Here is a 26268-nt window from a genome sequence, read left to right as displayed (position 1 = left end):
TTGATTCTTCCCCCTTCCCCCCCCCCCCCCCCCCGAAAAAATATATATTGTTCGGTTAATTGCTCCTGAATAGGAGGAGAAAGCTTAAAAATTAGCAAAGCACACAGAGCTCTCAATGATACCATTTATTTTATTGTGCTTAAGTCAAGATTAAGTGGTTAAGTGATCTTCGAAACAATTCCCATTGATCATAAATCTTGGACCGGCGGTCAAACATTGATATTGAGGGAAGCGGCATGACTTTGAGCCATGTTTCGAATAAAGAACTTTGAATTTTCAAAATAATTGATTAAATTTCGCCGGTGATGGCTGTAGGTAGCAAAAAAACAAAAGACTCGAGGTTTAGTCCTGTTTAAGGAAGTCCATTTAGGTAGCCCATTGGCGGGGGTAGTCCATTGACAAGGGGTCAGTGTTTTTTTCATCACCCGTGATTTATCACCTAAAGCAATTCTGCTGTATGTGTGGTATGCGCGCATGACGGTCGAGTATTAGCTTGCTTTTAATATCCTATTTCCATGTTCAGTTTTGCATGGCAAAAGCATGTTTATGTCTTTGGGGGAGTATATGCCGAGGAAATATTAGCTTTTCAGTAGCGCCTACTGAGAGCGGCGTGTTAATAGCCCGAGAGGGGTACTCCTAGAAAAGTTGGGTGGGGGTGTACGGCCCACTTCCCAAAACCCTTACCCCATATGTGACCAAAATTTGCGATTTTTGCTACCCTATTTATGACCTGGCCAACAATTTGATACCAATTTATGGCCATTGCCGCTGGCACAGTTGCCCTAAACATAATTTATGAAGGGCTTTTGTTAATGGTCTTATTGATAATGATGAAAAAGTAGCTTCTAAGAAACATACCCAATTCAAGACTAGAGTGCTAAAACCATACCCTATTTAAGACCGAAATGGCCAAAATCGTTACCCTAGTTTTGACCAACACGGCTGAAAAACCATACCTTTTGGAGCCGCACATACCTATATAGCCCATATAAGGGAGTACCCCCGGGGGTTAACAGCACGTTAAGACCGTTAATGATCAGACAATTTAACGATTAAAAAAACACCATAAGATAATGATTTTAAAAAATTCAGAACTGTGAAAACGAAATGAATATCAGTTTATTGTCACTGACGCGAGTTTCAGGAAAAATTCGTGAAAGTGCGTTTAATCATAACCACGTGAGAATTTTCAAACTCGTAAAAGATTCTCGAAAGTTATGCAAACCCTCTACTGCGTGTCGGGTTTGTTAAATTGTTTAAGGTGGTTATGCCCACCAATCAAGAAGTTATACCTTTTACCAATTTTCTAAACCAAATAGTTAATATATATAGACGGGCAAGCCTAACCGCAGAGCTCCTGGTTAAGAGCTCCTGTATTTGAAGAGAAATATTGTCGGCTCTGCACGCATTACACACCTATGTGTGAAAACCAATCAGAGAGTATGGATGCACGCTTGCCTGACAATCCAAATTAAATCGCATGGATACATATTCTTTTGCTATGGTGCTCCGCTTGCACGCGCTTCTGACTGGGAGCTCTGCTATTGACAATACACTCCAGAACAAGTGCGTTCATTAAATACTTCAAAACAATGTAGAGCGAAGTGAATCGTTTATCAGTGACTATAGTGGTGGGTTAATACCAGTTTTTTAAATCGATACGTTACGAGTACGATATTTACCGATATTTCGCGTTTTTTTTTTTCGATATTCGATATCGATATCAATACTGTGACGTCATTCAAGATTTTTCTCTGATGTTATCAATTAAGCACTGAAAGCCTTTTAATAGTCCATAAAAAGACACAACCGTAGCAAAAGTGTTCCATCTTTAACTTCTTCTGTGGATACCAAAAAGAACTCAGACTCCCAGAACTATCGTGCATGCCAGGTATTTACGTCACTTCTAAGATGGGAGTTACAAGACTGCGATTGTTCCTTCGAATACAGGACAACAACACTAACGAGAAAACTGGTGATTTAGGGCACTGAAACTGAACGGAATATTTCAGTGAGCAGTCACGTGTGCAGTATTGAAAGAGATCGAGACGATCGATATTTCTCAAAAGTATTGATACTTGAAACGCTAGTATCGATGATATCGAGTATTTGGTATCGGTATCGGCCCACCCCTATTTATGACCTATGAATGTCTTGAACCTAAATTATCTGCCAGTTTCCATTGAGGATGATGTCCTTCAGTGGCTGCCTCTGAAGTGTCGTTTTAGCCACATCTGCCACGGTTTTCCATCCCTCGGCATCACTAGCACTGCATACGTTGTTGGTTGGGTTGGCAGGGTCCAGAACAAATGGTTGGCTGCATGGACAAACACAGCATTTCAGTCCAGTATCATGCTGTAAGTGACACTGACATTATTCATATTACTAAGATTATTTATGATTACTGAGACCGTGTTTCTTAAGCAATCTCTCATTGTTTCTGCTTAACGTTCTCCTTGGTATGTCTAATGTCTGATGATACTGTCTGCATGTTTGGCTGTCTGTGTGTCTACCCCCAGCTGTCCACCTTTGGGTTAAATGAAATTTGTCAGTCGCTGTCTCTCAGACTCTCAAGCTATGTATTTTTAACTAATTCACTGACTAACTGACTGTCTACTTTTTTGATTGTTTAGCTATCTACCTGATTGTCTCAGTCTGCCTGCCTGTACGCCTTTCTGTCTGTCTGTTTTTCTGACTGGGTGGCTGTTTGTATATCTATCTGACTACTTGACTTTCGCTCCGCCATCCTTTGTCTCACTATCTGTCTGTGAGTGTCTATCGTAACTATCTTGATGACAAAGAATGGTATAAATGTTGGATGTCGCTTAACATGTAAAATCAAAGGAAAAAGGGTCAGCTGATAGCCACAAGATGCACAGTTAGGCGACAAAGGTAGAACTGGACTACGCTGAAATTTTGAAAACAACCCCTAAAATTAGTTTTGTGGGTGTGGCCCAAATTCATTTTCACTAAGGGGTACAAAGGGGTACCAACCTTAAAAAAACTCGTTAATGCTGAGTGACATTTTCATCATTTCGTTATAGCAATAAAGAATAACACAAAATTTGACTGGCAAATGGTTCCTGTCACACTTCTCTGCTCAGCACAGTAGACGCTACCGCGATAACTCTACCGGTGGTCATCCTTGATTTTAGCACCCTAAGAGATATCAATTCACAAATTTGACCCCCTAAAAGGTACGATAATTACCCCCATCGCTTTTATATGGGCATTCCCCCCTCCCCCGCCTGGATCTTGCTTGGATTTTCCCTGCACAGGAACAAAAACGAACCTTATCTTCATCCCCTTGATTCCTCTCTTAGAGAGAGCCTCACTGTAGTATTTATGCCAAATGACGTGTATGTGGCAATTATCGACCAACTGTTGAAGAACAGCTTTAAAACCGGCCCGAATGTCAAATGATGGTTTCCCAGCCTTCTCCCAACAGGCTATGGTGATGAGCTCCAGCGGATACGAAGATGGCAGTCTAGTTTTACCAGTGTTTTTGTCTTCGATGCAGGTTTTGCGCCAGTACTTTACAAGGCGGATTAAGTTTTTCACGATCGGCGGTTGATCCTTGACAAACTCCCTTTGTAAGCTCACAAAATGAGCTGAATAATAACGCTTGTCTTTCGCTTTACAACGAACCATTTCTTCGTACAGTTGTTCTGCAAAGTGCAAAAAAATTCACATTTTAATTAACTTGGCTTGATTCAATGTGGACACACACACAGCTAATTCACATGGTTCAAAAGTTTTTGTATTCCCTGAAACAATGAAATTGCAATCAAATAGACTTCATTATGGACTATAAACTGCAACAAGCGGCAGGGAGGCTGGCCAAAAGGGGACTGTGTCTACATGACTGACAAACAATGGACTCGTATTGAGGACTCGTATTGAGGTTGGGTTAAAGGAAGATTACAATCCTATTTTACCTCGACTTTGATCAGTTGTAAATGTCGGCAGCAAGGCAATGTTAAATTCTCGAGACAAATCCAGGCGAAATTTGAATTTCACGGCGAAGGGTGTCTGTCCATCAAAGGTAATTTGGTCTTTATAGGGACTCTGTTTGAGGCATAACTCCAGGCGGTTCTTTGTTTCCGGCAACTTAAGTTTGTGCTCTTCCATGGTTTTCATATTGTTGAGGAAAACGACACAGTCGATGTCTGCTTTGTCCTTGACAGCTGTTCCCTTCCCGACAGAGCCTCCCTGAATTGTGTTGAAAGTACAAGTGATATTTATTAACAAAACAGCACATCTTGAAAAAAAAAAACAAAAAAAAAAGGGCTGAATCGATGCCAAAGCAGGATTTAAACCCAGGGCCAACGCATGCAAATCCGGCACCCTAACCACTTGGCCACGCTGCCTCCCCGAAGAAATGTATGAGTTAATAAGTTTTCTCTATCCTTTTGGGGATTTGACTTGACACTACATTATACGAACACAGAAAGTCCAAATAAGCAAAACACCTGGAAAATTATGCTTCCACAATGCAGAAAAATGCATTTCTGAGAGCATAGTTTCTCAAAATTTTGTGGTAAAAACTCAGGATATAGAGACTAACCCTTATGTCTCTGTCGACTGAGTTTGTCCCTGAAAAATATTTAATTTGCAAAATTTAATTGTCCCCTAACCAAACCAATTTTATACTGTGCAATTTGATTTTCATTTGCTTTCTGACAAACATATTTTTGAGATTGTTGTTCATATCGTGTTTGGAACAGTTCCATTGAAATGAAGTAAGAAGTTAGAGTAAACATGATTTTGTCTATTTTCTTGTATTAATTTTATTAATGTACTTCAAATTAAGCACGACATATTTTGAAGACTTAAGTACCTCTTATCGGAAGTGAAATGCTACCTGACGTTCCCCTGGTTACTATGGCACTCTAGCAGAGATGGGATTTTAGAAAAACTCACTAGTGGTGATTTGCATCGGCGAGTAAGCTAAACGCAGCACTTAACCAGGTGAAACTTTTTGTCTTAAGCTGAGACATTAATACTACATTAGCTCTTTGGTCATTTTAAAGTAGTACAATTTTAGAGAACTGCAGTCATGGATTCATTGGATAAAATTTGCCTTGCACAGCATAGAACAGAAAATGGGGCGGGAGGGGGTGGGGTCACATAGTTTTGGTACTTTCACTTGTTTGAAACTAAACTTTGAAATTCCACTTTTAATACCCTCCCCTCGCGGCGCACTAATTTATGAACGTTTCCTTAAATTAACATTCAATACACAAGGCGGTCACTCTTACCTCAACGAGGCACTTTATGCTGAGAGATGGCAGATTATGTTGGAGGTATTTGTACAGTTGGTCTACAACCTGGGAAATTGCATTCCTGTTGGCCTCATCAAGTTGGAGTTCATTGGTAATGAACTTATTAACAGCAGAGCTGTCAGTGAAGTCAACTTTTTCAAAAAACGTTCCTGAAATAATGGAAGTCAAGCACACAGTTAGCCAGCTCGCTTTAGCGCTGTTGGCTGTGTCGTGTGTCTAATGTGTGTTACATGTTGCGTAATGTACTATACTGCAGGGTACTAAAATCCCCCCCCCCCCCCCGCCCCTTGTCCCTCTCTTTCCACCTTCCTGCCTCGTTCTCGCGGGATTTTGGAAAGAAAAGAAAAAGAAAAGAGCAAAAACAACTTGTACAAAAAGCTTCTATTCACTCACCAAATCCTCAACCACTGGCACAATTTCGTTCTCGTTTGAATAGTGTGGAGTTTGCAGGGTGCCAGTGCATGAACTGTATTTTCTAACTCAAATTCTTAATATTTATAGGACTAATTGCTCTTAGGAAGATTTTAATTCTGAATTTATCTCATCGAATATAGTAATTGAAGGGGTGAGTGCAAAACCATGCTAAGTGACGATTTGGGTGAAAAAAAAAATTTTTCGCGAAAGGGCTTGAATTCTTGCATGTGGTCTTCAATGTAATAGAAAACCGTGGTCCTGTATTTTTGTCGCTGGTTTTTGCTTCGTTTATAAAGACGCCGCTAGGAAAACCGAGTGGTTTTTCTGCATACGCAATATCTCGAAAACGAAGCGAAGCTTAGCGGAAGAACTACGGGACATTGTTAAACATACCTAAACAAAACTGCATGCGAAATTAGGAGCGTTTTCGACAAAGTTCACTTTTGATTAAAATACCTAGCGCCCTTTTCCCGCCGAGGTCTTCAAATAAACGAAGCCGGGCCTTTGTTATGATAAACAGAGCCGATACTTTGTTATAATAGCCAAGCCAAGCCTTTGTTATAAGTCGAAGTCTCGCCTCGGTTTATCATAACAAAGGATCGGCCCGCCGCGTCCGCAAGGACTTTGATTTCACTTTAAAAGCAGCAAAATGTCAATTTCACGAAACGTATAAGCTCAAAAATGTTGATTTTAGGTCAAAAAAGGTTTAAATGTTGATTTCACGTTAACGCGTGACAGCTAGGAGGTTGATTTCTCTTAGAAACGAGCAAAATGTCAATTTCACGCAACGCATAAGCTCAATGATGTTGATTTCAGGTCTAAATAGGTTAAAATGTTGACTTGACGTTAACGCGTGACCGCAAGGAGGTTGATTTCACTTAGAAACCAACAAAATGTCAATTTCACGCAGCGCATAAGTTCAATGATGTTGATTTCAGGTCTAAATAGGTTAAAATGTTGATTTCACGTTAACGCGTGACGGCAAGGGTGTTGGTTTCACTTAGCAGTCCGGAATATCCCGATAAATTAGGACATCTGTGATGTCACGAAACTCACGTTTCAACCAATGAGAATGCGTGTTTTGATTGGAGTGTTGTGTTTCACAACAAACCAAGAGATTCAAGATGGCGGACAAAGAGAGTCGCGAATACTTTCCAATGCCATGAATGCGGGCCTTCAGGAGGATTATATTTATCTCGAATTGAGTTAAATACTGTCCAAATTATAAAATAAAAGGAAAGTTTGTGTTCGCGTTCCATGTCACAGACAATTCTGCCCAGATAACGATTATCCTCGGACCAAAGGAAGCACCACAGAACGCAATGCGGGCCACGTTTGACGAGCTGCTGTTATCATTCTTTGGAAAGAGACCGTACAATCGGTAAGGATCTTTACTCTGCATTTTTCTAAGCACAGAAATGATCGATATGAGAATTGAGGCTTTCCTCCTATCTAGGGATTATCGGGCCGAAATCGACAGCACGCGCATGTTCTTACATGCCAGCAAAGATAAATTGTAGATGTCCGAAATGTTATACGTTTTGGCTAAATCGAGGAAATGAAATCATCATTAAAACAGAATTTTCAATAACGCATACGAGTGAGAAATTCTTGTTCTTTTATACAAAATAAACTAAGCTAGAAAAAATGTATCCAAAATTTTAGTGTTGTTAGATGCAGGGATAGTCAAAAATTCTGGTAATATATTCTTTGTAAATCTGAAATTTCTCCATTTTGGTATTCATTTCAAATATTTCTTGTGTCTATTTGTTACTGTGCTAAAAGATATCATGTCTGATTTCCACATTTAAATTATGAAAACTTACATATAATTGCTGACATTCACAAGTTATTTACCCAAAAATATCAAAATATAATTCCTGGACAGGTTGACAAGGGAGCATTCACAATCCATCCACATGTCCCAAGGTTTTATTATATATTTATTTAAAGTATACAAAACAAATTCAGTCTTGAAAGTGAAATCCATTTTATTTTATTCACTCTTTAGGTACTCCCGACCTTGAATTTGCCTCTTAGCAGAATGCAGGACCTGAAACAAAGCACAAGCGCTTGGAAGATTATTACATTGCTTACAGATGCTAATATTATTACAAATGTATTTTTCGTTTTAACATATGAATTTATTTTGAATGTAGTTACCACATTAGTCTCACTAAATAAGAGATTGCCCTCAAGTGGTCTGATAACTCTTATGTTTTCTATTTTTTATTACATATTCTTAACCAAACTGATATGTTTCCTGTTCACAACCAATTAATGTTTTGCATTAGTTTCACAATTAGTAATGTTCAACACTCGACACTACATTATAAACTCTCGTACCTTTTCAGTCTTTGCGTTCATAAAAATTATTTTGCAAAAACATTACTTTCTGGTACCGTCAAGCTTCATGGGGAAGTGAAAAGAATCATCATCTACTGGGAACAGCTGCAGTGTGTATAGTTTTTAAAAAATGCCAAAGAAAAAGAGTACAGTGCCCCCTACAAACCTTAACTTACTTGTTTGCATGGCGCTCAACGTCTGGTAAATGAGCACAAACAATCTCTCTACCCTTTGTGCCATTCCTTGGGATACTGATAGCATCCATTTACAGGGAGTCACTGCAGAACCCCTGGCCTTTCTGTGTCGCTGCCACTTCTGTGCTGTAGGTGGTTTTCAACAGGCTGCCGGCTCTGCAGTGATAAAACTGGGGTGCACATTCGGTGAATCCACCAAAACAGAGACCTCCCAAATTTGTTTAATTTCGTCCGCGTGCTTAGCGACGTCTTATTTCCGCTCTTTTCCCTTTGTTTTTTCCCAAAAATTCGGCAAAGTGCCTCGAGCAGTCGAGTATGCTCTTCCATGTACTTAAGAGAGAGAAATTGGAAACAACTGTCATAAAAATGAAGGAACGATGCTTACTCAAGCCTTATAACAACAGCGGTTCAGGTACACTTGTAACGTCTCAAATTCAAAGAGAGTTTACAAAATATCGACGTTGTTTACAACCGTGTAATTTGGCATGATGAAACTTTAGCAACACTAGAACCAGTAAAAAATATACACAGCTCGATGAAAAATACGCGAATACTAGAAAATAACGCGTACACTTTACTAACCTTAACATTTTGGCCACAAATCGCGTCTACATCGTCGACTGACACCAAAAAAACTCAATGATTAGAACACAGTCAACGTTCTCCCACTACCAAAATGGCCGCTTATTCTCCTTCTCAACGTTTGGTCGCAAAAAGTCCTGGATAATGCTGGCCAGACTCTATGCGAGACTGGAAACAACATATTTTCTTGGTCCGCATAAAAGGTCCGCCATTTTCCCTGCAAACAATAGCTTGATGACGTCATGACTGTCCTAATTTATCGGATATTCCGGACTGCTTAGAAACCAGCAAAATGTCAATGTCACGCAGCGCATACACTCAATGATGTTGATTTCAGGTCTAAATAGGTTAAAATGTTGATTTCACGTTAACGCGTGATGGCAAGGATGTTGGTTTCACTTAGAAACCAGCAAAATGTCAATTTCACGCAGCGCATAAGCTCAGTGATGTTAATTTCAGCTCTAAATAGGTTAAAATGTTGATTTCACGTTAACGCTTGACGGCAAGGATGCTAGTTTCACTTAGAAAACAGCAAAATGGTAATTTCACGCAACTTATAAGCTCAATGATGTTGATTTCACGTGAAAACGCGCTATAAATAGGGCTGACAGATTAACAGATTAATCCTTCTCCGCAACGTACGGGTCTCCATACATCTGCATGTCCGCTGATCCCAGAAGCTCAAAACACTACAAATCATGCCGATTTGAAATAAAATCAACGCAACCTGGATCACAGATCTATGTTACAATCGATCGCTACTTGTTGGCCATTCTTATGTTTAAACAATCTAGTTACCAGTTCGAGAAACGTCCGCAGAACGTGATCGCAATGCATGCCGGGAAGGGTCTTTACACCTCGTGCGCGGGAAAACATGGCGGTCGATACAAGACAAATTTTACAAGTCTAAAACCTGTTCTCGCTTTCCAAACTTTGACGCTAGCAACGCTTGGCAAATGGGTCACGACTCACCAGAGGGTATTTTTCTTGGGCAAGAACTGCTCTTGGACTTTGCTGCCTGGCTCGATCTGACTTCGAACGCCGATAACACGATTACGGTATATCAGCTGCCTTCGAAGTTTCAGAACACATTCTGATTCTTTAAAACGTGCTGATGACTTACGGGTTTATCGAGGCTTTATGATGCCTCTCAACCACCTGGTACTTTAACAAAATGCTTAAGATATTAGTTGACAGAGCTCCAATGCGGCACATCTCTTTTTTGTTCGATGAATTTCGTTTGACTCTCGATCGATTCACGTGTTGTGCTCACGTCACAATACCCGACGTAAACAATCTGTTCCCAGATTTCTGCTCTATATATGCTATGAGATTTGATTTTGACTTCATACACTATAAACAGTCTGCCTCTTTGCTGTTCAACAAATAAACTTCTAAAGACATGGCTAGCAAAAGCCAAGTATTTTTGCATACGTTATAACTCGAAAACGAAGCAAAAACCAGCGACAAAAATACAGGGCCGCGTTTTTGTATTACATTGAAGACCACAGGCAAAAATTCAAGCCCTTTCGCGAAAAATTTTTTTTCACCCAAATCGCCACTTAGCATGGTTTTGCACTCACCCCTTCAATTGTAAGTAGTAATGTTATTGCAAATAGTAGTGCATTTTTGTCATGAGTGGGAGATTGGGCAACCACTCCCCACGCTTAACTTAAAATAAAGGTTGTCTTACCTAACCTTACTTAACATGACTTTGACCATTTCCAGTATTGATACATGGCATAGTTATGATATATTCATGACAGCTTGAATGCAAGGCTTTAAAGGAATTAATTACTCTTTTTCGGTTTTTCGAAGAGAGCGAACAGCTGATTAAAAAAAACAAGTAATTAAAATGGTCTGGCTCCAATTTAACAAAATCTTCAAACTTAAATGCCTCCTCAGGTGATCTGGACTGAGAGAAAATTCACAAACTGAAAGTACTTCGTCTATTTCCCGGAATTGTACCTAAGGATTTAATGTTTTGCATATATATTAGATTTTTATTCTGTTTATAAAAAAGTGAAACAAAATCATTGTCAAGCCATTAGTAAAGTGCTTCGGTTGATTTTAGTTTATATTTAGCTAGAATGAAAGTTGTGAAGTTGCATTTTCAGCCTACAGAATTATCACTTGGTGTATAGTCTGACTGGATTCGCAAAAACATAGCCATAGAATTTTACTTGTCACTGATAACCTTGATACAATTCTGTCCTAGAGCTAGCTTTCCACGAGGCTTATCGTAGCTCAAATAACAGCAAATAACTCTCCTGTATGCCTTTTGAGGCCTGGAAGACTAAATCCACCGTCTTTTCGTTGAATCGTGAATTGCACAATTTAACTAAGAGTGCTTTCAACATGAAATTGGAGTCTAAATCAACACGAACGTACAGATATCAAAACCGCGGCGGAGAGCTAATCTATCGCTTTCTAAAGGCCTGCATCGTCCTAAATGAACTGAACAAGAGCTTCCTACATCGAGAATCGATTGAACCTCAAACAAACTAGGCCATAGTTAGCAGTAAGAAAACACTCAACATGTTGTCGTTACGTCAATTATCGCCCGGAAGCCATGCAAATAAATTTCTTCCACGCTAGCGAATCACAGACAGTTCTGATAGTTAACTAAGGGCCAAGTCGCACTAGAGGACAAAACTGTTTACTTATGTCAAAAATCCATCATCACAATGAAAAACCAAGAGCGACCGGTTTGTTCCTCAAAGGACAAAATTTGGTCGCGGACAGACAAACTTCAAAGATGTCGTCGACTACCTCTCAAGCAGGCCAAATTGAGACAAATCTTGGAAAACAAAAGTGTTTTGATTTGGAAATGATTTGACAGGTGATATGTAGCAGAGGCTCTATGCGGTAGACTTCGCGGTAAAATTAATCACGTTCTCATTTCGCAAGAACATGAATCCCAGTGCGGGCAACCAATTTTTCCTGTGCGAATTTCCACAATATCCACCAGGATGGATCTATCCTTTGCCAGGCCCTTACATGTTTAATGATCGAGGAAATCCCAGCCCGTCTCCTTCAATCACGAGCACTGACTCGTTGCCAGAATCCCTTCAGTTCAGCGAAGACAGCTTAATATGCCGCCATCAACCCCAACTTCTTCGCGCCGTACATCTTCGTCAGCCGAGACCAAGAAGGCTCAGGATAGATGGGGTAAAGAGGAGGAAAATCTATTAGTTCAACTGTGGGCTGAGAAGCACGATCAGTTAGAAAGTCCAGAGTCAAGGAAAACATGGGCTTGGATCGCCGAGAAGATTTCGAAAACGCTCGGAACTAACAAGATAGCCAACAAATGCATACGGAAAATGATGTATATCATAGAACGATACAAGAATGCAAAAGATTGGAACAAAAACCAAACAGGAGGAAGCCTCAGGAAATCCGTCTACTACGATGAGGTTGATAAAATCCTTGGATACCGCTCACAGTATGGCATGGTGTTTGTTCACAGATTTTGTTCTCAAGTGCGACTGTAGCTTTCCGGACAAATTTTTTGTCACTGGTCGATTTCAAGTCGGATTTGTCCAGAACAAATCTGAAATTGCCCTCCAGTGCGACTTCGCCCAAAGCCGAGAATATGGAACACCAGAACTGTCTTATGCTACTTTTTTTTATTATATTGGGTGGTTATGTCATTATATTTAGTACTTATGTTATTATATTCAGTGATTAACTCATTATACTCGGTGCTTATTTCATTATACTCGGTGCTTATGACTTTATATGCGGTGCTGTCTCCATTATATTTCGTGCTTATTCCATTATATTCAGCGTTTCCCTCGTCATATTCGGTGCATTCTTCGTTATATTAGGTGCTTTTTTCATGATATTCAGTGCTGTTTTTATTATATTCAGTGCTTTCTTCGTTATATTCGGTTCTAACTTTGTTTGGTGTTTTCTTCATTATTATGGGTGCTAACACTATTATATTCAGTGCTCTCTTCCTTATATTCGGTGCAAAGGTCATTATATTCGGTACTTCCTTGTTCGGTGATTACTTCATTATATTTGGTGCTTACTTCATTTCATTCAGTGCTTTCTTCGATATGATTGTCACCAGTCTTCGCAAGGGGCCGTACAATTTGGAGGTAGTCTAGGGAAAGCCGGGAAAAACAGGTGTCACGAAAACTCAGACCCCGAAGCCTCAGACCCCTTGAAATTAAAAACTCAATTGTTATCACCTGAATTGCTCTATGGCCACAATGGGGCGAGATGTTTATCTTCTCCGGTTTATGTTGTCGCGTCGATCAAACAGTGAAAAACAAATATTTAACTTCTCAGGTTTATTCCTGTCGCGTCGGTCAAACAGTGAAGAACTAACAAGGTTTAGAACAGCAGCCGACACTGTTTTTCAAAACAGACCTTTTTTATGCAATCGTATGCAGCAAAAAAATGTGTTGTTCTCTGAAACACACTCGTTTGATGACAATCTGCTTTTTGACTTTATGTGCGTTGCGTGACTGTCGGCACGTAACAAGCACGTGAAGGTCGAACCCATTGAACCGCCATGTCTGGTCTCGAAATGTGAGTGAACGAAAATTGAAAACTGGCGCGAAGGCCCCGCCACGAGGCAGATTTAATAATTCACTAATCCAGGCGGTATCATGAAAAGGAAAAAAATAGAAGTGTTTGGTTTGAAACTTACTGTTTCCTGTAAGAAATATTCCCGTTATAAGTTGGAACGCAAACATGGCTATCTCTATGTACTCCTTTTATTTTATTTTATTTTTTTCTAAATTTTGTTAATTTCTGCGGGTTACGTGCCAACAGTCATGCAACGCACATAAAGTCAAAAAGCAGATTGCGATCAAACGAGTATGTTTCAGAGAACAACACATTTTTTTGCTGCATACGATTGCATAAAAAAGGTCTGTTTTGAAAAACAGTGTCGGCTGCTGTTCTAAACCTTGTTAGTTCCTCACTGTTTGACCGACGCGACAGCGATAAACCTGAGAAGTTAAATATTTGTTTTTCAGTTTGATCGACGCGACAACATAAACCGGAGAAGATAAACATCTCGCCCCATTGTGGCCATAGAGCAATTCAGGTGATAACAATTGAGTTTTTAATTTCAAGGGGTCTGAGGTTTCGGGGTCTGAGTTTTCGTGACACCTGTTTTTCCCGGCTTTCCTTAGACTACCTCCAAATTGTACGGCCCCTTGCGTAGACTGGTGACAATCATATCGAAGAAAACACCGAATGAAATGAAGTAAGCACCGAATATAATGAAGTAATCACCGAACAAGGAAGTACCGAATATAATGGCCTTTGCACCGAATATAAGGAAGAGAGCACTGAATATAATAGTGTTAGCACCCGTAATAATGAAGAAAACACCAAACAAAGTTAGAACTGACTATAACGAAGAAAGCACCGAATATAATGAAAAAGCACCGAATATAATGAAGACAGCGCCGCATATAAAGACATAAGCACCGAGTATAATGGGATAAGCATCGAGTATAATGAGTTAATCACCGAATATAATAACATAAGTACTAAATATAATGACATAACCACCCAATATAATAAAAAAAAGTATCGTAAGACTGTTCTGGCGTTCCATACGAGAACGCCTAAAATTGATAAAACAAGGACATTCTACTCACGATCAGCGCTTGAACTCATCTTCTTCTGTCTACTCGTAGCGATGTTTTGCTCGCAAATAGCAATGTCCCGGATGTACGTCGATTTTGTCGAGCGCGGAATGGGACACCGCGGAAATACATTTTTTGACGTCACAGTAACTGGTCAGTGGTCATCACCATCAGGCTGTGCTGTCCTTCGATCGATCGAGAATCGATCAGTTCTCTGAGAGCGGTAGTTTGCTTCGTTTTAAGGTGGAAAATATCCTTGATACTTCTCGTTATTGGTGAGTTTGACGTCCTTAAATGGGTGTTTAATACTCAAACAATGTTCGTAATGAATAGCGGTACAGGGGAGGCATTCTGTGTGGAGTAATGTGTAGTTTGCTGACTCGAGCCAGCTCGAGCGGACGAAGCGTGGATCGTGTTACTTCAGCCGCCCTCGCCTCAGAATTGTAAAAAACAACAATGGGTATCCAGCAAAGCAGAAGATTGGTCCTGTATGCAGCTTTTGCAAGGATTTTGAAGACTTGTTAGATGTAAAGTGTAATTTGCACGAAATGGGTAAGATACATGCAGGTCGGGACCGTTTTATTCACACTCACTTTGCGCCGACATGTGGTGCTTGTCGATTTAAAGTGCACCTAACCCCAAAAATTCTCTTTTTGCGAAAACGAATCTACTTGTTAGTCGAAATAGTTCTGCGAAAATATTTTTGGATTCCGTTAAATCCTCGGTTTTTTGTGCCTCGACGAAATCTCGAAAATAGCTCCAAAACACCGCCATTTTGTTTCACGACCGAGTTTGAGGAGAATGGGTCCAGCGGCTCTTGTGACGTCTACCCAGGAAGGTTGGATATCTCACGTCCTCTCATTTCCTTCAGAATGGTGAAATACACATTCGAAAAGTGCGCAGAAACGCCTTCCAGAGGTGCTATCGGCTGTTGCAGCAATATACTGTACAATTTTCTAACAATCGGCTAATGGTACAATAAAGACGTACAATGGTTGATTTTGTCGAACCAAAACAAGCGAACTGAATCTGTGAGAACCATTGAAGAACTCTCGCTGGAATTTGTTCCACAGACTTTCGAATGCTACTTTCATAAATTTTCTGCTTAAAGCTAACCAGCAATTTGTAGAAATACTACTGACAACCTATATCTTCCAATCCCGCAGTATTTATAACATAACCGGCAAAGTTGTGTGATCCGATCATGATCAAGAAGTGTTATACTGATATGTAAATAGGTCGCAACTGTACGCCGCTAGCCAACACATTTCTCTTTTGATTTAGATAAAAGTCAAAGATTAATCCTTTAGAATTACATGATAAGAAAATTATTAGACTCACAGAGTTTTTCAAAGGTTTGGAAATCAGCAGTGCAAGAAAGATTCTGTGCAATAGCGTCGAAAATATGACCGCGTAACATCTGCGGACTGCTTAGGGAACACGTCCTTTTCGCTTATCCAACGAATTTCACTACGAACTTTGAGAACAATTTACATTGGTTATTTGGAGTTACAACTTAAAACGTGTGACAATGTTCAATCCGTAATTGTATGAAATGTTTCCTTTCACCTTGCTTCCTGCAGCTTCAGAAATACAGGTCCAAACAGTACGATTTTCAATCGATCAAAGCCATTGTTTTGGAGGTCATCAAGTCTCGAAAACTGCAACATGTACGTCGCTCTTATGAACATGAAGCATTCAACAGAAAGTAAAACACAAACTGGATTTAACAGAACAATCATACCTTGACAAAATACATTATAGCTAAGGACAAATGTAAACGGGCTATAAACACGCATGGGAATCTTACGTTTAGTTGACGAAATTACCATCCAAAGCAGTCCTTGAGTTTTCTTTCCAGCTTTTCATTTGCCTGCTCCTCCACTTCGTACCTAGCTTTCCATTCCTAATATACAAGCAGCTCGTCTGCAAAGAAGGGTTCCCCTTCGTCGCTTGAAATATTGTAAATTGCTCTCAAAGCTCTAAGCAGTGCATTCACAGTTGTTGAACATGCTCGATTGAATTTTATTTCGGAGTCTTCCGAATCGAAACTTAACTCTGACTCCAGTGACGAAAAAGAAATGATTCTGAGACAAAACTCGGACGTTTTAGTCCCAAAATTCATCGGAACGATTAGTTTTGTTTTCCATTTTCTTGAGCAAATACAGAGAGCTGACTGAGGTGCCACTGTGTTTGGTTCCTGGGTAGACGTCATCACCCACTGCCGCCCCAGACTCGCTAAAATGCGGTTGTGAAACACTTCAAGTGCAACTTTGAAAGGGCATAGAAAATTGAGGATTCAACCAAATTCAAAAATTTCTTCGCCCAAATGCTTCAAATAAAGTCTAGATTCATTTTAGCGAAAAAAAACTTTTGGGGTTAGGTGCACTTTAAATTATATTTTGCAATGCATCAAAGAAACTTTGATAAGGATTTGTCTTTAAAGACTGGCTTGTTTGGTGTTTCTGTCACCTTTCTGACTTTCTGTGCCTTTTGGAACAGGTGAAATAATATTTTTGTACCTAGGCCTGCCGTTCGCTGTCAGAATAAAACATTTGTTCATTTCATTCACAAGATATTTCTCTATCATTAAAGATTGTTTAAGCGTACATTTATACAATGGTGACGTTTGGGAAGGGAGTAGAAATCGAAAATATTGTGATTTGTTGGCCGCAGCGAACGCTGGAAATACTGAAAACATTCAAGACCACTCAATATCTTCGGTTCATTGACAATTTTTCCTTGCTTGAGGTCTTTTTTGTTTACATTGATTACATGTTGATAGTACATGGAAATTTTCAAGACCATTTCCTTGTACATGTATGCACATGAAACTAAATATTTTAGAATGCCCAAACACCTGTATTTGTTTACACGAAACCACTTCCACTTATGGGATGTGGTCAAGTTTCACTTCTTTTGATGCTGAAAAGACATTCAACATTTCAGAGAGGCAGTAATTAACTTCCATGAAACCCACTAGTTTATCTTGTTTACTCAGTCATTTGAAGCTTTCCGATTTCTATTTCCCTATCTTACATGTGCATTGTATCAACTTATATAAATAATTGACTGTTGTTGTTTTTCCTTTCATTTAATTCAGATGAGCTTTGCTCAATCACTACAACATAATTTTTACATTGTATGTGCTTAATGAATCATACATGCACATACACTGTATCACGTGCTTTGAATCAATATGAAATTAATTATGATCCCCTTAGTAATAATATTGTATCATCCTCCCTTCTGTAAGATTCTTACTTAACTTGTAACCACTTTATTACAAGACATTATAGCACCTGATGGCAATAAATTATATATATATCTATATATATAATTATATGTGTTTATTTTTTTTCCTGTGATAAATTGGTTAACAAGTGGGTTTGCTTATGCCACTGTGTCTCTGAATTGGCTTACTGTCGTCTACAACCCATTTGTAATAAATCTTCACCACAACTAACTCAGATACTAGACACAAAAGCATGTATTAAAGAACAGATACATTTCTTACAAATAAAAATTTATTGCATTTAGTTCATTACCTAAGTTCTACAACATTGCTTTTCTCCAGTGAGAAATTTTGTGCAAAGTCTGAAGTTGTAAGTTGCAAAAACAAGTTCCGTCAGTAGTTGCGAATCATTTAAAATCAGACTTTGATAATGTAAACTGAATGGCAGAAAGCGAGGAAATTAGAAATTGTCTCAAATGCACAAGTGATAAAAGAGGTAAACTTGACTGAAATCTATAGACTCCTGTTTTTTTAGGTTTAGGGTTATGGTTAGGCCTAAGGGACAAGGTGGAAGGTGCGGTGGCCTTGTGGTTAGTACACTCAGCAATGGATTGAGTGGTCCGTGGTCGAGTCCTGGTCAAGGACATTGTGTTGTGTTTTTGGGCAAGACACTTTTACTCTCACGGTGCCTCTCTCCACAAAGGTGTACATATGGGTACTGGTGAATTTAATGCTGGGGATAACCCTGTGATCGACTAGCATCCTATCTACATCTACATCTACATTTATTTAGTTGATAAAGTCCCGCAAGACATCACATCAACTGTACCAAGCATATATGCACATATGCATAAGCTAGACAAAAAGGATAATTAAAAAATAATTCTTAAGTACAATTTACTTTACTCATTTCACGTGTTTTCCTAAATTTAACTTAAAATCAGATAATGACTTGCAATTTACTAAGTCAGCGGGCAGTAGGTTCCACTCTGTTATTGATCTAGGAAAAAAAGAAAACTTAAAAACGTCCTTAGATACTTTTGGCATCCTATACTTAAAAGCATGGCTGTTGCGTGTTCTTTTTTCACTGTTTAGTATTAAGTGTTCTTCTGTGGTTATGTCCATTAAGTTATGACTAAGTTTGTACATTAGAGTCAGTCTGTTTTTCTTTCGTCTTGTTTCTAATGTGTCCCATTTCAAGTCAGATAGCATGTCTGTCACGCTTGCTGTGTTGTTGAAGTTTTGAAGGCAAAAACGAGCAGCTTTCCTTTGAACTCTCTCCAAGGTTAAAATATCTTTTTTGTAATGTGGGTCCCACGAGGCACTTGCGTACTCCAATTTGGGTCGGACGATGCTGGTGTAGGCCGTTTCGCGTACTTTCCTGGGGCAGTTCCAGAGATTTCTCTTTATCACCCCCAAGGATCGACTCGCCTTGCTTGATATAGATGAGATATGGTCAGACCACCTTAATTTACTGTTAACGGCAATTCCTAGGTACGATGCAGAATCTACTTGCTCAAGTTTGGACCCACAGAACAAATATGACCGTTGGGGAGGACATTGCTTATTTGAAATACAGATGATGTTGCATTTAGAAGGGTTAAATTGCATCTGCCACTTATGTTGCCAGGTTTCTAGTTTATTGAGGTCGTCTTGGAGATTTTCGCAATCTGAGTCTTCAACCACCACTCCGTACAAAAGGGTGTCATTGGCAAACAGCTTTACTGTAGAGGTTAGACCATTTGGCAAGTCGTTGATGTATGTTAGGAACAACAGCGGGCCTAGTACTGATCCTTGTGGTACACCCGAAGTCACTGGGGAGGAGGTAGATGTTGCACCCTCCCAGATGACAGTTTGAACCCTCTTAGTGAGAAAGGATTCCATCCAGGATAAGAGGTTACCATGGATACCATGATGCTCCAGCTTCATTAGTAAGCGTTGATGTGGGACTTTATCGAAGGCTTTCGAAAAATCTAACACAGCAGCATGAATATATTTGTTTTGTTGTAGAGAGCTTGCAATGTCATGAATAGTAAGTATCAGTTGGAGTTCTGTAGATCTTTTTGATCTAAAGCCATGCTGACAATCTGTTAGGATGTTATAATGTTCAAAATGTTTCATCACATGGCTATGTACAATGTGTTCGAGGATTTTCGATGCTATGCAGGTTAGAGATATGGGTCTGTAGTTTGAAGGATCAGACTTAGTAGTAGTCAGTCCTGACGGTAGTAGTCAGGATCAGACTACTACCCCCTATCCAGGGGGTAGTAGAAATACTCCTAGTCGCTTCATGCCACCGAAACTGAGATAAGCCTGGCCTGATGGGCCACTTGGCCCGTATGCAGACTTTACCTTTTACTTAGGGACAAGGTACTGCATCAAGTTGGGGGGAGGGACAGGGGAGTCAGAACCTCCCACTTCCCATACCCCTATCTCTTGACTCCCGCCCTTGTTTGTCCTGCTCCTGTCCCCTGTAAATTAAGAGCCTCAAAACACATCCTAGTCATTTAGCTGCACAGTCCTTAGGCATTTCCTTTTTCTTTTTTGCTTCGTTTTCTGCCTTGCTTCTCTTACCCACGTCTTTCAAGTGAATGACCTATGACGTAACCACTGTCAAAGGGTTTCATTTTGAGCCTCGTTTTGAGCCCAAGGGTGAATTTTTCTTTGCCCGTCGGCCTAGAAGTCTCTAAAGACACTAAATGAAAGTCAAATAACATTATCAGTTCTTGTTTTTGAAAGTATTTGAAGCCTTAATGAATGACAAAAATTAGCATTTTGCATTTCTCTCCGGATTCCTGCCCTCTTAGCACACCCGCTTCCCGCCCTTTTCTCTCCCGCTTCCTGCCCGCTATTCTCCCGGGCTCCTGCCTGCGGCCTCTCCCCACCATCAACAGATGGCTGAATGTCCAGGAGAGGAGTTGCCATATGGAGAGCATTGGTCAGTATTCTCATCCATTTGTGTCGCTTGCTCGACCACTGACATTCAGCCATAATATTTCCGCTTGGATTCCGTCAAACAATCGCTTTCGGTTTTCCACTGAATACTGTTTCACGATTGACAACGTTTTAACTTTACCCGGTAGGGTAAACTGCTACCTTATCTCCTGACGGAACAATTTTAAATTCTAAAATTGATTGAGCCCGCATGTTTTTTTTGTAGAGTAGTTGCTAAGTAACGTGACGTGTCGTCATGACGACAAGCTGTCATGACAACGTACGTAGTGCTGGTGCTCTTGGGGTTTTTGTTTACGGATCTGATTGCTATGGTGGATGGATTGTTCTGTTGTTTTCTTATGTCTACATTGAATCTATTTACAGGCTTTTGAGTATTCGCTGGAAATAATGAAAGTTCGAGTCTCTAAGCAGGATTCGAAGGTAAGCACATAGTTTAAATTTGTTGAACGAGTACCGCACGCCAGAAAGTAAAAATTGCGATTCCGCAATGCTGCAAAATGCCGGCTATTTTGTCTATCTGCCTGCTAACGAGAAAGGAAAGCTCTCTAGTTTTATTGTAAGAGAGAATGAAGAGTAAGAGATTTATTATTACCAACGTAATCTATCTCAAGTTATTTTTAGATCAATCCCGATTTTCAGAGGGTTTTTAAATAGCCAATCCTGAGACACTGATTTTACACACGTGAACAGGCCAAATGGCTTTATTACGATAACTGCAGAAATTCTCGCGCGCTCATTGGCTAATTTTCATTGTCAACAAGCGGACAGACACATGAATTTATAATTTATGCGATGCGTCAACGAGCGAGAGCGGACGATTTGACAATTTATTATTGTAAAAGACAAATTAACGTCAGTTTTTCATACGTCTATTCTGTTACCACTCAAGAATTGACAGTGGGGACACTAGTCTACATTTGCTGAGCTTACAGATACCCATCAATAAGATGAGGGATTGCTTCAGTTACAGACACAAGCAAATTCTGATGCAAAAACAGGTCTAATCATATTTTTTTTACGTTTATTGACTAATTTTTATTGTCACTAAGCGGAGAGACACAGAAATTTATAATTTATGCGATGCGTCAACGAGTGAGAGCGGTCAATTTGTTAAATCGCGCATTTGTATTGTCCACGAAATTATCCACGCAACGCGCGTGGTAAAATTAGAACTGGTTACTATTGGTTACTACAGGGATAACCTTGGGAACAAAGCCTTTATGTGGGATTAATTCTCGTACCCTTCATCTTCTCTTGTAATTTTGGAACATCAATTTTCTCTGTTTACTGCAACAGTTTGGTTATCAGTCAAGACATTTTCCTTTAGATCATCAGATCCTTTATTCTCCTAACCTGGCTGCTGGAATTTGTATTGAATACACTTGAGAGAAATTTGAACCGTATCTGGCAGATCACGAGCATCATCGGTGATAAATGGGGTTGGAATCCGCTGTGTTTTCAAGAGGAAATTCCAGAGTACAAGCGTGGCATGGTTTCAAGTCAGTATCTTTTTCTCGTGTTGGCAGGTTGAACCCTCTATTTTATCTCAGCTGGTCGTGGACATGTACGAGTGCTGGAAAACTGGACAAAAGTATGAGCCTTATGTTAAGGTATGCTAGAACTTTCAACCATAGTTAATAGAGGGAAATGGTTAGGAAGGCCGGTAAATATCAAAGAAGCAAACAAACAGGCCAAGATTTATGTTGGACGGTCCTTGACCCTGCGCATCTTTTGTTTTATGCTTTTACTATGCATGATTTACATAATCGCAATGCATCTATTGGTTAGTTGTATGCACACACGTAACCATCTTTTGTATTTTGCCAGGTTTTGTGCAGGATCAACCCCCAAAATAGCAAACAAAAACATACAACAAAGAACTTTGCCCGGTTTCCTAACCATTTCCCTCTATTCACCATGTTTCAACGTAAAAAAAATCATTGTCATTTTATCTTGCCTTCAGTTCTTGCTTACTTTCGTGATTACAAAGAGAAAGAAGTGTAAAATGTCCTTTTTTTATCGATGGCGTTGAAGCTTATGCTCACCTTTTTTCGACGGGTTGTGCAAGTTGACTGGTGTTGTTCCAATTTTTGTTTTTTACCTGTTTTTTTTAGGTGACTGAAAGTTTGCTGACGCAGGCCTTTGAGATGTTAGTGATTTCTAAAGTGAGTTGTGTCTTGTTTTGAAAAATAACTTTAACGGGTACTTATCAATCATGCGCACACTGAAATACCATGAGACGTTTTCAACAAGAATGTACACAGACATCAACTAAGGGATATCTTCTTGATTTAGCTCCAAATTCTCACAACTAACTTTGAAGGAAATGTATGACAATCAATGGGGAGATTTGACATTTTGAACGTAGGGGTGTTTGCAAAGGGAAAGGACCCTGCAAAGAACTTCTTTGTGAGTCCTTTCACTTCGTGTAACGCTCTTTGATAGGTGTTGGTGATATTCTGTCAAGCCAACAGCGAACGTACTGCAACTTCTCGGACTAGGATGACTTCATGAATGTTTTAACGGTGTCACATCTCCTTATGTATTCTCTTATTGTTGCGTTTTGCATTATATCGTAATAATGCAAGTGGACTTCAACTTTATTTTTCGCCTCTCTAGCTCGATACATCATGTTATGTCATTGCTTGTTTATACGCCTACTTAGCTTTGATACATAAGCTGTCCACTTGCTTTAATCTAACAGTCATGACTATGACTCTGAACTAGAGTCAGAATATTGTAACAATCTTTTCGCATTTTGATAAACCAAACTTTGGTTTTCAACAATATAATGTTAATAACCCTCGGACTCGTCTTGTTTATGTTACAAGCACGATATATAAATGACCTGCGGATAACAAAACAGGGCAGTGAAATCAAAATTGCCCATGTTTATAGACGGTCCATTTTCCAAGTTGAGTGGCTCATAGCCACTTTGATCTTATAGCAGTAGTAGTTTGATTGTAATCGCTTCAACCCTGTGGAAAACAGAATCGTTCTCACCTGGAATACCTACTTTCTTGATTGTAGTCCTCGTCAGGGGAGTCACTTGAATTCGTGCAGGAAAATCCAGAGTCGCCTTCCTCTTTGCTGGATCAGGCTTTGAAATATTGCCAACAACACGTCAAACCACAGGTAATGTACTCGTGTTGCTATTTTAAAATATTACTTTACATTGAAGATAAAGAAGATTCTGGGTACAAACTGGGGTCAGGTAGCAGCTCTCGTAAGGTCTCACATGAGTGGCTCGATACTCTTTAAGAGAACAATAGATCAGAACAAACAACAGATACAATGCCCCGAGCCCCAAAACAATCCCTGCTATACACTAAGACGGCAAATAGAATTACAAGCTCAATTGAATTGATACACTGCTGACAAACTGTAGTTTGTTGAGGGAAGGCGTCAGCACCTTTTTCTCTAAAGAATGCAGTTACGTCTGGCTAATCACAAGGCATTAATGGGTCACTACCCCACAATAGAAGGTTATCCATCAAAATGTTTTTATCTGGGTCATTCCGATTTTGAAATGGAGGTCTCTAAAACAGGGACGTAAAACAAGCAGACTTGGTCTAAAGTGTTAGCTAACACCGCATAGAAAAGAAGTTGGACTGAGAATGCTTAAGCCACACACGAGCAAAGCCTACATAATGATTGCCCACTGTATGCAGTAAAATCCTTAGATTGTAAGTTACAAGAAATAAATTTTTTGTATATGTTACTTACAATGAATCTTGTCCAGTATAGGTGTATGAAATGCGCACTGGTGATTTGTTGAGGGAATCCGAAATAATTCTGAGGCAACTAACCCGCCTATCTTCTTCAATGTTAGAATGGAATACTCGATCATCTCACTGAGTATCCACTAACTTTAACATTTCTCTTTATTACTAGACCTCTTCATCCAACACCTCAGTTTCGCATCAGCCGAAAGGATCATCGGGAACCGACACAGGCGCCGATATAACTTCGGGCTCCGACACTGAAGCTGTTCCGTCGGCATTAGAACAAACCTTATCACCTCCAATACTTAAAAACAGGGAAAATGATACTTCGATAACACCAGCAAACGAAGCGCCAACGAAATCACATGGCGCCATTCCCCGAGATTTAATCGCAGATTCGCTTTCTAAAGGAGAATCCACGGATGAAACACCGACTCCCATCGAAGACGTTCCGATGGTAGCCGAAGTGTTGTCTTCGTCGGAGGTTCCGATGTCGGAGGAAGTGGCTTCCGACTCGAATATAGTGACTCTTGAAAGTAAAAACATAACACCTGCTGAAAAAGAATTAAACCCAGCCCCCCTTGAGGGTGCTATCTCACAGGAGCCAAACGCCACTGTGCCAGGGCACCCCAGCGCTATTGCGCTGACCACGGAGGCTGAAAAGCCAGTCGCTAGTGTCAATCCCGGGGGTACAGTTCTTACTGATGGTAGTGAACCTTCCGGTAATACGTTGTAAATTCTTTGGCCGGCATTGCAAACTGCCTCGCAAACAACTGCTATAACAGAAAAACCCTGCATTCATGAGTAAAAACATCACAGAAATGAGTGATTCTCTATCTAGGGGAAAGGGCAGCAAAAGGCAAATTTTGAAAAGTAAAAACTTATCAGCTTTTCATCCCAAGGATACAACTCAGTAGCCAAACGTTTTCCTCCAGGGAGGTCCCTGTACTCAACGAATGTGGCTACCGTTGTCTTATTAATATTAGAGTCCAAACCTTCTGGCTTATAGCAAACACGAATTGTCTAAACGCTGTAATGAAAGTGGCAAAGTCACTTCTGAAATGTCGAAATCCGCAAAACACTTATCATTTTATATCGGGAATATTGGGTCTGGCACTTTTTATGTACAAAAACAGTTGAATTCGAATTCAAAAGTCAACAGAAGTAATGAACAATCCTTCAAGCCAGCTACAAACACAAAATAAACAAAGATCACAGTTACTGTTGACTAGGCTGTGCGATAACCGCCTGCTATGGATCCAATATTGAAGGCCAACCTGCTAGGAATACTTGACAGAAATATCCTTCGTTTCGTTCAGTCTCACCCGCGAAAAGCTACCGATGCTCTAAAGCGTGCGCTTGTTTCTGAATTTTGACACCAAAGGAAAACAAAGGTTTTTTATTTTAGGATACTCGAAGCATTCATTTCCGATAGAGCCCAGGATTTACGAAATTCGCAAACTGAAACCTCGTTTACTGCCCGAATTATGGTTATAGAGAAGTTCGACAATCGTATAGGAGGTATAGGGAAAACAAGGCCAGAGAACTGGGATTATAAGGCAGAAGTGAAGGAAATTCTGTCAGTGTTGAGCAGTGTTTTAAACAACCATTTGGGTAAGTTCACACAAATCATTATTTACTGGTTCTCATCCTGTACGATAGCACTACACTAACCAGGCTACCGTGAAATGTAACAAGTGTCCGCTTATTTGACTGGCAAATACATGTTATCTGCCGGTGTTTCAGCCAATTGAAGTGTTATGTATGTACTGACTGAAAGATTACTAGAGCAGCATAGCTCATTTCAATAGCTGGATACTTCTACGTGTAATACGAGACATTCCGCTTCCTCTCTCTTGGATTCTCGCCCCCCCCCCCCCCCCCCCGAAAAAAAATATATTGTTCAGTTAATTGCTC

General features: G+C 39.9%; 3 protein-coding genes and 2 long non-coding RNA genes across 7 annotated transcripts; 3 read left to right on the top strand and 2 right to left on the bottom strand.

Annotated features, from left to right (window-relative positions):
• Positions 1 to 112: 112 nt before the first annotated feature.
• LOC149096990 (2'-5'-oligoadenylate synthase 1-like) lies at positions 113 to 14494 on the bottom strand. The gene is made up of 5 exons (XM_089279130.1): positions 14449 to 14494; positions 5262 to 5434; positions 3939 to 4212; positions 3293 to 3668; positions 113 to 2317 (listed from the first exon to the last, which is right to left on the bottom strand). The coding sequence occupies exons 1-5, from the start codon at positions 14465 to 14467 to the stop codon at positions 2161 to 2163; spliced, it is 999 nt and encodes a 332-aa protein (XP_089135256.1). The 5' UTR covers positions 14468 to 14494; the 3' UTR covers positions 113 to 2160.
• Positions 6662 to 7950, top strand: LOC149096993 (uncharacterized). The gene is made up of 2 exons (XR_016204070.1): positions 6662 to 7080; positions 7711 to 7950. It is a non-coding gene; the product is annotated as an uncharacterized LOC149096993 (long non-coding RNA).
• LOC149096992 (uncharacterized) lies at positions 7616 to 8788 on the bottom strand. The gene is made up of 2 exons (XR_016204071.1): positions 8222 to 8788; positions 7616 to 7752 (listed from the first exon to the last, which is right to left on the bottom strand). It is a non-coding gene; the product is annotated as an uncharacterized LOC149096992 (long non-coding RNA).
• LOC149096991 (uncharacterized) lies at positions 11671 to 12455 on the top strand. Its single transcript, XM_089279141.1, has one exon. The coding sequence runs from the start codon at positions 11917 to 11919 to the stop codon at positions 12313 to 12315; it is 399 nt and encodes a 132-aa protein (XP_089135267.1). The 5' UTR covers positions 11671 to 11916; the 3' UTR covers positions 12316 to 12455.
• LOC149096989 (uncharacterized) lies at positions 14453 to 26101 on the top strand. 3 transcript variants are annotated; one of them, XM_089279133.1, is made up of 6 exons: positions 14453 to 14711; positions 20990 to 21046; positions 22153 to 22236; positions 22741 to 22791; positions 23657 to 23761; positions 24521 to 26101. In XM_089279133.1, the coding sequence occupies exons 2-6, from the start codon at positions 21014 to 21016 to the stop codon at positions 25085 to 25087; spliced, it is 840 nt and encodes a 279-aa protein (XP_089135259.1). In that variant the 5' UTR covers positions 14453 to 14711; positions 20990 to 21013; the 3' UTR covers positions 25088 to 26101. The 3 variants fall into 3 exon arrangements, with proteins under 3 accessions (XP_089135259.1, XP_089135258.1, XP_089135257.1); XM_089279132.1 differs by having other exon boundaries at positions 14453 to 14988; XM_089279131.1 differs by lacking the exon at positions 14453 to 14711 and adding an exon at positions 19938 to 20609.
• Positions 26102 to 26268: the final 167 nt, after the last annotated feature.

This window comes from Orbicella faveolata, unplaced genomic scaffold (genome assembly GCF_042242905.1).
Source record: "Orbicella faveolata isolate gen_17 unplaced genomic scaffold, um_ofav_v1 contig_47, whole genome shotgun sequence".
Lineage (NCBI taxonomy): Eukaryota > Metazoa > Cnidaria > Anthozoa > Scleractinia > Merulinidae > Orbicella > Orbicella faveolata.
This window is presented reverse-complemented; position numbering and strand designations above follow the sequence as displayed.